General features: G+C 36.7%; 1 protein-coding gene across 1 annotated transcript in view; it reads right to left on the bottom strand.

Annotated features, from left to right (window-relative positions):
• pcxa (pyruvate carboxylase a) overlaps nt 1–12,776 on the bottom strand; it is a 224,914-nt gene that overhangs the window by 23,639 nt on the left and 188,499 nt on the right. The window contains 5 exon segments of the mRNA NM_001328356.2: nt 5,900–6,149; nt 6,387–6,627; nt 8,317–8,473; nt 10,554–10,775; nt 11,325–11,414. Coding sequence (NP_001315285.2) covers nt 5,900–6,149; nt 6,387–6,627; nt 8,317–8,473; nt 10,554–10,775; nt 11,325–11,414 — 960 coding nt within the window.

Below are 12,776 nucleotides of genomic sequence, written 5' to 3'. Positions count from 1 at the left end.
TATTTTTTTCTTAAAATGTCTTTTTGCAAGCAGTAGCGGCTGCTTTCACTTTAATCATTCTTTGAACAGATTATTAATGGGCCAAACGTTGAAAGTGTGCACAGGATCATCCTTTCATTCCCGCACACAGTTTGTTTTTCACCTGCTTTCTTTTGCTTACAGTTTATTTATTTATGGTTTTATTATCAACATTTACAATAACATTGCTTTATAGGAGATTAACCTCCCATTTATGTATAGTTAACTGCTGATCAGGGACCTTTAGCCAGGACAGACTACTGTGCACAGTTTTAGATACATGACAATAATTCATTTTAAAAGGTTATTTCTTTAAAGAAATAAAATAAAATTATTTTGCTTAATAGAAAGTGCATGTTTGCAGCTATAATTAGCTTGTTTTTAATTAGTTAAAACTTGTAGCGAAGGAGTAATTACTTTTGTTTTGTTTTTTTTGTTTTTTTGGTGTAGCCAGAGAAAAATTTGGCAAATCCGTAATGTTGAGCCCTGAAAATTCAGGTGAAATAAGAACTAATTGCAATGCAACACTATGAAAGCACAACCCATTTGCTCATGCTCATTAAGCAAGCTCATACACAACACACAAAAACTGAAATTAATGAGTATTCATGTGTACATAACACAAAATATAAATCAAGAACTTTTAGCACACCAAACTCAAATTTATGCATATAAAATATATTTTCCTAACAATAAAATTATGGCTGGTGAAAATGGCGAGTGGTTAGAAATGTTGAAAAACTACTAGCCAAAGTGGCTGGTGATCATGTCAAGGCCTGACAAGCAGTAAGTAATAATTAATTAACTACAGCCATCAAATGTATACATCATCTGAAAATACTTAAAAAATGTAATCTTATTCATGATTTAATTTACTGAAATATTTATCTAAATATCAATTTAAGGTTATTAATTACATGACTACATGCTATACAGTTGCTTTGACAGATTAATCAGGACACTAACTTACTCATTAGCCAATATTTAACATGCTTTTTCTTTAACAAGCTGTCACATCATGTCTCAGGAACAGCTCACGTTAATACTCAGTCAGTAAAAGCTGGTCTTGATATCCTGCAATAATAAAATCCCAAAGAGGAGGGATAGGCATGTTGCAAATGTCCAGTCTATGCCATAACTTTGTTTTAGTGGCTGTAAGGGCAGAAAACCCTGCTTTGAAATAAATCGCTTGGAAATTATTTGGATTTTGGCTCTTAGAGTGCAAAGTAATACGATGTGCAAAATAGTACAATAATACAGTGTTCCAGAAATTCATTGTGGCCTGGTGATTAGGAGCCAATTTTGCATGAGTGTGATAGATGGGTAAATGAAAACCTAATTGTCGTTCTGGAAAGAGTATGCAAAGAAGCTACAAAGAGGCAGGAGAGAGCAGCAGCGCATTTGCATTTTAAGACAAATACATAATAAAAAAGTATGGACATCCTAGCATAATGTAATAAACGATCTGTTGAGCTTTGATTGGCCACAATCTTTCTGAGTGAGATTACATCAATAATTATTTCATCCCTTATTTTTATGTTTATCTATGTTTGTATTATACAGTATTTACTTTATTTTAAAAATAAGACCAAAAGGCATCAGGTCTGTTAACCCCTTTACTTCCCCATCAAGAACAAAAAATTGGATTGTATTTCTTAACTCCTAATGTTGACACACTCAATGCATCAATGCAAAACACGTCCCATCATTTCTAAAATATCAACCTCTACCAAAAGGTTTAAGGTAAAAGTACCAGAATTAATACATATACTACAAAAAAATCTGAAAAATATCAAGTGTAAGACCAATTTATTTAAAGACATAATCAAAATAAAACATTTTTGAATACGAACTCATCTTGATTTTTTGAAGTATGCCCTAAAATAATTCAGATCCTCATTTAACATTTTTTCTTATTTATTTATTTTTTTACAATAAAACCAAAATCAAGTGTAGTAGTGCAGCAGGATCAGGTTTGTTTGATTTATTTGTAAACCAACAATGCTGTGTTGTGTCAATCTTAATACGATTTTTACAGTCATTATTTAAAACAGTTAAAATATGGTCAACCATTTAATAAAGCAGGCAGTCAAAGGGTTAAACGTTAGGTTTGTTTTGTTATTTTAACATGTATATGGTGAAACTGACAACATGTATTTGTAATAATACAGAGCTCATTAATAATCATGTTACAAATATGATCGAAATCCAATTTTTCCGTTCTAGAGGTAATTTCTGTGGATATAAATGCGCATATGAAATCATTTCTGGAGAATTTTTGCACTTACCTAAGCCACAAACCTACTATGTAGATATCAGAGAACAATTTTACTTATTGAATAAATGCACTCTATGAAACCTAAAGTGATGTTCATTATCTAGTCATCAGCCAACATTAGCATGTCAGAAATGTTGACATTTGCCGCAGCAGTGTGAATCTGCCTTAATAAGGTAGATCTTTATGCCACAACAGCGACAGGTGACGCAGTGACCCATGGGCTGGACAGATGGTCTCCCACACAGTGACCACACACCACAGTCTCTGGCCAAAACACACACTCCCCACTGCGAGGAGACCCAGCGGGCCACAAGACTCATCATTGAAGGTTAAGCACCAGCAGCCACAGTAATGTCACAATTAAGGAAAGGTCAAGAGGTCAGCCACAACATCCAAATGATGTCTGTCCGCTCTGACCCCTCTCTATACATTCACCCCAACATTATTTTCTCCTGAGCTGACTGGCCGTGCAGTGTAGAGTTTTTTTTTCAACCCTTTCATTTCTTTCATTACCGCTCCTGTCCTGCTCTGTTTGCTTTTCCCGTGCTTTTAGCTGACTTCCCCTGACCTCATTCGCACCTGGATTATAGACGAGGGGAGAGAAATATTAAGTGAAGGAAAGTATGGGAGCATTTGCATGAAATGAAGCACAGCGGTTGAAAAATGGTGCAAAACGGGTGTGCTGAATATTAAATACCACCAGGAGCATTATGGGTTGCGGTGCGAGCTTCGCAACTGCTGAAGGGTGAGGAAAAGTTGTTCTCATGCATAAAGACAAGAAATAGTTTTTATGACAGAAGAAGAATGTTTACATCATGTTCCCTTTAACACATGACCCGCAAAAATCAGTGATGGGCTGTATCATGCAAAATCTGGCATAGTGAAATAAATGAGGAACTGCTTTATATGCATAGAAAACAACAGGAAGCAAAACAACCAATTAATCACTTTAACACTGTGTCCTAACCAGGATGAGAAAATGAAGAACAAAAACCTTTCCTCATTGAATGAACCAGTGGGGCTTCCCAGTGCTGATATAATCTCTATATCTACCCATCTACAGCTCTGATTTCTTTCATCTATCAGCTAATCTGCCTACCCATACCCATCTGTCCATCCACCTGTATACCTAATTATCTAACCAACCATTCATCCATCTACCCGTCTATCTACCCATTTCTTTTTATATTTATACAACAGTTCTGTCTGGTTCTCGAATCTGATTGGCTGATAGCTGTAAGATAATTCTAATTTTTAAGTAATATAAAGTAATATCAGCACTCTTATTGCCTCTTCACCCTTGTGTATTACTCTGCCCACACAAGTGGAAAGCAGAGAACAACAGTTTGACAAATTTTGCAGCTGTTGGACAACATAATGTACTTTTTTTAGGCAATAATGTAGTTGTTTAGATTGCAACTATGCCATTTTTTAAATAATAATACACTGAAAGAAAATGTTTTTTTTTTAAAAATGATGATTCCTTGGATTTACTTTTTTTTTTTAAGTTAAATGGTTGTAAACAATTTATATGGGATAAATTTAAACACAAACTAAGCTGAACATTGCTAACTTTGTTTTAATTCAACACATAAATTGTTTGCAACATTTTTTAGACATATTTTTTTCAGTGTAGTGCCTATTTTAAACATTCATAATTCCGGAGATTGAGTGCATTGGGGGCCAGCTGAGCAGAATAAAGACGGTTGACGTTTCGCCACAAGATGGCGACAGAAACCGCATAAAAATTCCTTAGGGGCATTTTTCAGCGTACGTTTCAAACTACACCTGAACAAATCATTACAAAACAGGTAAGTGTTATTCTAAGTCGATCTCTCTCTTTTGTATATTGAAGTGCTGTATTTATACTATAGTAATCTGGTAGTGTTTGCTGTGCTCTGGCTTTTTCAGAGTTAATTGTTGCGATCTCCCAATTGCAACAGAGAAACACTTGGAAATATCTGCATTTCATGCTGATCAGCCTTTTAATCCTAAAATGGGAGCAAAAAAAAAATCACCTGTTTTGTCATCACTTTAAAACTTTAGATTCAAATACTAGCTCGAAAGTGTCGTTTGTGATGTAGCTACAGTTTCTGATTCTTTTTTTATATATATACACACACGATTATGCCATCAAACTATTATATAAAAGCAATATCACACTCGTAGCAGTGCAATATGCGTGTATCCCGTCCTGGTGGGCTTACACGGTAATGCACGCCTCAGATAAACAGCCATATCGCACTGATACAAGTGTGATATTGCTCATATCCTGATTTTTCAACTGGGTATACCTGTCCTATCAGTCTGCCTATCTTTGTCTAACCATCTATCTACCCAGCATGTCTTTACATCCATCCACCATTAGAACTTATCCACTTACCTACCAATTTTGATTAGATTTCTTGACATCATGAAATGTCTAGAAAAGACTAGAGGGGTAGTAAGTGGGAATTGTAGAATCCGCAGATGCAGAACCACTATGGGTCAGTCATGCATTTCAATAAAAGGTTTACATCTATGGAACGCCATGCCTGTTAAAGTTACAATCAAAACTCCAAGTTTTTTTCTAGATAAAATCTGTACAGCAATGTGAACATTAGGTATTATTCATTCAGGTTGGTCAGGATTACATTTTATGTTTGTGGCTCTGTATAAACTGTACAAATGTAACCCACTGTTCCTACTGGACCCAACCCAATCTGAGTTTCAATCGAACCGGTGATTCTTAGTATGGGAGTCAGTTGCTCTAACAAGGAGGCTAATGAGCATGGCCTCTAGCATCTGTCGCTAGAGCACCTTTAGAGGTCAGGAGAGTTTTTACCTGCAAAGCACTTCACTAGCTGTCAAAGAACAGTTCTACTCATTGAATGTGGGGGCTCGTCTGGGAAGGGTGTGAGGTTTAGGGTGGTGAGTATAACGGGGATAGCTAGCGAAGTGCTATGCAGGTACTGTAAACCTCACTCCTCTGACCTCTAAAGGAGCTCTAGCAACAGATGCTAGAGGCTATGGTCTTCAGCCCCCTTGTTAGAGCAACCGACTCACGTTCAAAGAATCGCTGTTTCGATCCCACCTCATACCGGGTTGGGTGCAATAGGACTATAGGACCGTATTGTGTTTTTTTTTTTTATTCTTTTCTTTTTTATGTAAAGCCTAGTCAGGGGCTTTATGTTATATGTCCTACGTACACAACAGATCAGTTATCTTTGTAAAACTATGCCAAGTGTATTGTCCCTGTTAAATAAACAAGCAAACAAATAAATAAAATTATAAAGTACAATATATTTATCAAGCCTAGTTTACCTGTCTATCTACCTCATCCATCTCCTATTAAAATGTTCACATATATCTTTAAATACCTGTATAGCTGCATTCTGTCTGATATCTACCCGTTCATCCATCTACTATTTCTTCCAAAAAACCATATCTACTCTTCTGTCCATTGTTACATTAACCTGTCTGTCTGTTTATTTATACATCTACCCATCTATGTAAATATTGTGCTTAAAATAATAAACATATGACAATAAAGCTTGACTTAACTTGATAGCATTATAATAGATGTTTGACAGCTCTAATAAAACACAGTTTGACAGCCCTTACCAGTATTGAGTTTGGTGCCTTTAGTACATGCCACAACGGCACCCATGCTGGGTTGGGATGTCATTCCCGCCATGGAGTCCACCGCCACATCCACAATGTCTGCTCCGGCCTCTGCACAGGCCAGCATGGCAGCCACTCCAGCCCCTGCAGTATCGTGAGTGTGCACATGGATCGGCACATGAGGAAAACGGTCCCTCAGTGCACCGACCAGCAAACGGCCAGAGTCGGGTTTCAGGAGACCGGCCATGTCCTGCAGAGCAGACAGAGAGAGAGAGAGAGAGAGAGAGATGGGGGGGAATAAAGGAAAGTTAGAGATATGGACTAGAAACAAACAGTGAGACAGTGATGCAGTGGTATTTAATGTGTGGGTTGAAGCAGAGTGGGTGCAGCAGTCGAGATGAAAGAGTGAGCAAGAGTTGAGGTTAACAAAACAGACAAATGGATTTAAAAAAAAAATAATCCCACACAAAAATAAACAAACCACCACCTTGATGCAAAGGATGTGTGTTCCAGCCTTGACCAGCTCATCTGCTAGTTTGAGATAGTAGTCTAGAGAATATTTCTGCCTCGTGGGGTCGGAAACGTCGCCGGTGTACGAGATGGCCGCCTCCACCACTCCCCCTGCTGTACCTGCTGCCTCCATCCCCAAGAGCATGTTGGGGAGATAGTTCAGCGAGTCGAACACACGGAAGATGTCCATACCGTTTTCTTTGGCCACCTCACAGAACCTGACAAAAGCATTGAAAATAGTGTGGTAATGAGTAACCATAGAGTGGTTCTTTGTGTATTTTTATCCTTTAGCAAGGGTGTGTTCAAATTTATAGTTCAGTTTTCTTTGTTCAGTGCAAAAAATATTAAAATAGATTTGGCCCTAGCTCGTTTAGCATTCCCAGTCATATTTTAATGTTCTGACATATCCTTTCATATATTTTTATGCGTGTACATGCATTTTACCCACACTAACAGAGTAATCAAACCAGTTTTTTAACTGAAGCAAACTATTCAAACTCATTAATGGGCAAATATTACTAAAGCAATCAAATTAAATAATTATTAAATGTAAACATAACCATTTTAAACAGTAACTAACTGAAAAATTCAAAGTACTTGTGATTAATAAACCTGACACAAAAATAACAGAATTAATAATAAAATTTACATTGAAACAAAAATGCAATAAAAGTAAATTAAATTATTATTAAACACAATAGTATTTTTCAAATAAATTTGTTAGATTTAGAAACACGTACATGTGTGCCATTTTTGCTATACTATTTTATTTATTTAAGCAAGAATTGGACCCAATTAAAATGTCTTCTGCTAGTTTTCCTTCAGTTTATATGAGATCTTTTTATCTAGTAGATCTTCATTGTGTATTTTGGGACTGAAAATGCAGAATGGCAAATGGCAGCAGCGATTTTATGGACTGTCTGAAACAAAGCCGTTAAATGAGCAGAAATGCTCCCCAGCTCCACATTCTAATATAAATTAAAAGCCATCTTAATGGTGCTTGGGGCCAGAGTCGGTGGCTGTGAGAAACAAATGGAGTAGACTAAAGCTACCAAAGACAAAGCACTGGAACGGAATGATTTTTTGGTTTATTTATTAATATCTTAATAGTCTTCTGCTGATCTAGGTGGAAAAATGTCTTTGGCAATGTTTCTTGTGTCACTATTCAATATCAGCATTGTGATATTGCTCAATATTCACAATGCAATGACAAAACAATTTACTACTGAAAGCAACTCAAAGTTAAATGATTCACAAGCAAAACACTCCTACGAATCTTTGTTGACAAAAAAAAAAAAATGTATCATCAGATTATGCTACCAACACTATATTTGTATTGTTGGAGTGCAAGCTAGTCTTGAAGGTTGATAAATCCTTAAACCACATAAATATTTCTGCACATTTCTTTTATTGTTGAAATATTTGCTACCTCTGGTTTTAACTACAGGTAATAAAATCTGAACCTGCAGCACAGATTGACAGAAAACTGATTATTTTAAATGGGTACAAACAATTACAGGCACCACGGTGGCTTAGTGGTTAGCACTGTTGCCTCACAGCAAGAAGGTCGCTGTCGCTAGAAGACATGTACTATAGGTGAATTGAATAAACTAAACTGGCCGTAGTGTGTGTTTCCCAGTACTGTATTGCAGCTGGAAGAGCATCCGCTGTGTAAGTTGGCAGTTCATTCTGCTGTGTTGACCCCTGATTAATAAAGGGACTAAGTCGAAGGAAAAATGTAATAAACAATTGAAATGTATTTTCTAATGTTTCCAAAATCATTGCTGTAATGAGAATCTGAATCCAAACATTAGTTTTCCTGGGAATGCCATTCCTAAAAAGAGTATCATTTGAGAAGTTGACTCAGTCTGTGAGCAAGTTGTGAAGTAAGATAGGACATGACTGACTTGAAGACGGCATTATCCGGGTAGTTGGTGTATCCAACAGCGTTGGCACCTCTCAGAAGCATCTGAAAAGGCACATTTGGCATCAGAGCCCTCAACTCTTGCAGCCTTTTCCAGGGACACTCACACAGGAAACGCATTGCCACATCAAACGTAGCGCCTGGTGGAGAAGAAAGAAAGGCAGGACAAAAAATAACTAAAAGGATCAAAATACCCAGCATAAGTGGCACAGACGTGGAAAACTCTTAAAAGCATGTGATGCACCTTGCTATTGGAAACATGCTCGCATACTTTGATTCCAGAAATGAAGTTAAACACTCATATTGCTTCAACCTTGCTTTCAGCCTTAATTCTAAGCAAATATTTTAGGCTTAGGAAACAAGAACTTGATTCTTAATTACAAATAAATAACTGAATACCCGTACTGTTAAATGAATAAACTGTATGACTGTTATGGGCTCCTTTTAAGAAAGAATTAAACCAATGTATTTATTGGCTGACAGTGTTTTATTATATACAGTTGAAGTCAGAATTATTATAGCCCGTTTATTTTTTCCCCCAATTTCTGTTTAAGGGAGAGAAGATGTTCACAACACATTTCTAAACATAACAGTTTTAATAACTCATTTCTAATAACTGCTTTATTTTAACTTTACCAGTAAATAATATTAAACTAGATATTTTTCAAGACACTTCTATACAGCTTAAAGTGACATTTAAAGGCTTAACTAGGCAGATTTAGGTAATTAGGCGAGTTACTGTATAACGATGGTTTGTTCTGTAGACCAGTGGTTCTTAAACTTTTCATCAAGTACCACCTCAGACAAAAATTGTCTCTCCAAGTTCCACCATAATGACCAGTGTTGAAATACAGTAGCATAGTAGGCCTAATTAAGCAGCTGCAGCTCTGCAAAGCTGCTTACTGATTAATTACTAATAAGAATATGCATTATTGTCAGCCTACATTATAAATAGTTTGAACATTATCTTTACTTGCAGAAAAAAACAAAGCAAAAACGTCATTGTTTAAATTAGAATGTGCTTTTAAATGGCACTGTTCTTAAGACGTAAAAAGAAAACTGCTGTACTTGTAAAGTATTAATGTATAGAAGCCTATTCATCAAAAACCTAATCGTACTCTTCAGGGAGCAGCCAATGCTGTCTGATTACATGATTCTTGGTGTTATCTTACGCGTCAAAGGGTCAAAAGTATGTTAAATTTTTTCTTTTATTATTCAGCGATTTTTCCGCATACCACTAGAAGCAAGCCCGCATACCAGTTGTGGTTTAAAACCACTGCTGTAGACTATCGAAAAAATATATAGCTTGAATTGGCTAATAATTTTGACCTTGAAATAAAAAAAATTAAATAAATAAAAAACTGCTTTTATTCTAGCCAAAATAAAACAAATCAGACTTTCTCCAGAATAAAAAAACTTATCAGACATACTGTGAAAATGTCCTTGCTCTGTTAATCATCATTTGGGAAATATAATTTTAAAAAAAAAATTTAGCTTCAGTTAGCTGCTAAAAGAACAGTTAGAATATTTGTTTATTTATTTTTTAAATTGACCTTTTAATTCAATAAAACATTAAAAAAGAATGTGCATCTATTTTTACACTGCTGACAGGTTGTTCTGCTGTCATGACATTGTGTTTTGCCAGCAGTTGTTGCAGTTTTGCATATTAAAGACCAATTATGTCATTTATGCCACCTGTGAAAGACACTTTCAGTCATTAAAAAGTCTTTGTACCTTTTTCCCTCTCAAATAACACTTGACAAGTCATGCAGAGAAAGCGAAGATATACAGTATATCAATTTTTTATAGACTAACAAACTAGTAGGATGTGGGAAATGTGCTACTCAAATACTCGCATCTCTCTTTTTCAATCAAAATGAGACTTTAAAACTGTCGTCAATTTAGAAAAGAAGTACTAATAAAGAAACATGAATCATTCAAAAACTAAAACTCAGCTCTTTCCTGCTCAAGTACTGATTAATTAAAAAAACATTAAACATTGTTAAAGGATCCAGCATATTTAAAGACAAATACAAAAACCAAACACTAGCTTCATGGGAAGCATCTCACTGTTGTTCAGCTAAAAGGAGAGGAATACCAAGCTGGAGAATAGTAGGCTGGGTTTACTGCTTAAACACAAGCGGGAGGGTAAAAAATAGGGGAGGGGGAAAAGAGTGTGAGACAAAGCAGGAAAACAGTAGTGTGAAAGTAGTAGCGCACCGCCCCAGTTCTCCACGCTGAAGAGGTTGTTGAAGCTGTGTGCCACAAACGGTGCGATGCGTTTCAGGTCGTGAGTGCGAACGCGAGTGGCCAGGAGGGACTGGTGGGCGTCTCTGAACGTAGTGTCCATAAGCAGCAGACCCTGGTGGGCACGAACCGCCTTCGCAAAACCATCTGGACCCTCTCTCAACAACACATCCCTGAAACCCACTGGTGGCTCACCTGCAGAGCGCATACACACAAAACACACGGCCAATTAATAACACAGACATTATCACAAACACCAAGCTGCGTAGGACTACAAAGATGAAAAAAAAAAGTAAGCCATTTTATCAGCAATATTATTCACAGAGACACAAGCGCACAACAATATGCATCGAAATAGATGTGTTACCCAGAAAGAATGAAGTCGGTATTTTCAAGAAATCAATTGATTTTTGCTGTTGGCACATGTCCAGACAAATCCACATAAGATGGAGGTAGAAACTGAATGAAAGCTTGGCTCTTTTGTAAACAAATGCCTCTGCATTATGTTCTGCCTGCTGTATAGGATGTATAATATAGTCATGTGGAACTTCATAAAAGGCTGAGGGGGAAGGATGAGTTATGACCACCTTCTGTAAGACGTAAACATCCTCGACTTCATGCCTTCTGCGGTGCGTCAATGAAATATCACAGCAGCCGAGTGCAAGAGAGGCTTATGCTGAGTTTGTGTTGTGAGAAACTGGCAGTGTGTGTATGTAAGATAAGGAAAGTCTGTGCGTTTCTTACCGAGGGGTACTGGTGGGATGACCGGATCGATGGGGGAAGGCTTAGCCTTGACAGGTATCGGAGTAGTCGGCCCGTTCACCATAACATGCCCTGAAAGACGAGCAAACGCAATCACAAACAAATAGTGCAAACTGCTTCAAATCCACCTCTGCTGCTATAATACACTGAGTGGATGGGTCAAGTGGACTGGAGACTCAGCAGCCCACGTTACTTAAAAAGGTTTTGGCTCTTGGCTTGAGTCACTCTCTGGAAGCTCTGTAAAGGGGCTGATGAGAAAAGAGCAGGGAAGCTGAAAAGTACAGCACCATTCAAAAGTTTTGGGTTGGAAAGGTTTACTTGTTTATTTTATAAGCCTCTTATACTCACAGTGGCTGCAGATTTAATCAAGAACTGTGAACTATATTTAATACATTTTAAAATGATATCAGAATGAAACAAACAGTGCGTGTTTGTGTATATGTGTGTGTGTCCTCTTCTATTACTCTAAAAAATACAGACTGGACGGCAGTTACTTGTATGCAATACATATACCTGTATGGTCAGATTTAGGCATGGGACAAAAGCCGTTTTAAGGTTTACCATGGTTTGGAAAAAGTCACATTTTTAGTTTTTAGTTTAGCAGTTATACTGCTCTCAAGGTATACACTGTATGTACATTATCTTATGTATTGTTTTAGTGCATTTTCCAGAGATGGGCTGCAGCTGGAAGGGAATCCGCTACGTAAAAACATGTGCTGGATAAATTGGTGGTTCATTCCACTGTTGCGACCCCGGTTTAATAAAGGGACTAAGCAGACAAGAAAATGAATGAATGAATAAATGTTTTAGTTTATTTCTTATTTGCTGTAAAGAAATCTGTGTTTTTGAAGAGAGCAGAAATCACAGATTTTCTTTTTATTATTTAGCCTGACATGTTTACTGTTCCAAAATATTATAAATGTTTTTTAAGATAAAATAAAATGTGTTCAATGAGTAAACGATTTTTGTTGTTTGTTCGTTTTACCCAGACATTTAAAAACAACTTATTTTAGAGCAGTAATCAGAATACCATGATACAGTGGTATTTTTATCCAAGAATATGATACCGTCAGAAACTTATACAGGCCCAAGCCTAGTCAGATTACATGTAAACTACTTTTCTGTTCTCGTGAAGTCATAACATGTACATTTCTGTCAGATATTATGTTTTTATAAAAATAAATCAATTAAGCCCTTATCGAAATGATTTCAATGCTCAAGCAACCACGGCGAGTGTCTTTACAGGAATAATTTTAAGCATCCTTACACAATAAAAATCTTCAGTTCTTTTGAACGGAAGTGCACAATTTATTTATTTTCCTTTGACTTAGTCTCTGATTTATCACAAGTCGCCAAAGCGGAATGAACCACCAGCTATTCCAGCATATGTACACAGCGGATGCCATTGCAGCCGCAACCCAGTACATGGAAACA

This window comes from Danio rerio, chromosome 21 (genome assembly GCF_052040795.2).
Source record: "Danio rerio strain M-AB ecotype USA chromosome 21, GRCz13ab, whole genome shotgun sequence".
Taxonomy (NCBI): Eukaryota; Metazoa; Chordata; class Actinopteri; order Cypriniformes; family Danionidae; genus Danio; species Danio rerio.
The sequence above is the reverse complement of the archived record's forward strand: the minus strand, read 5'-3'. Positions and strand labels throughout refer to the sequence as shown.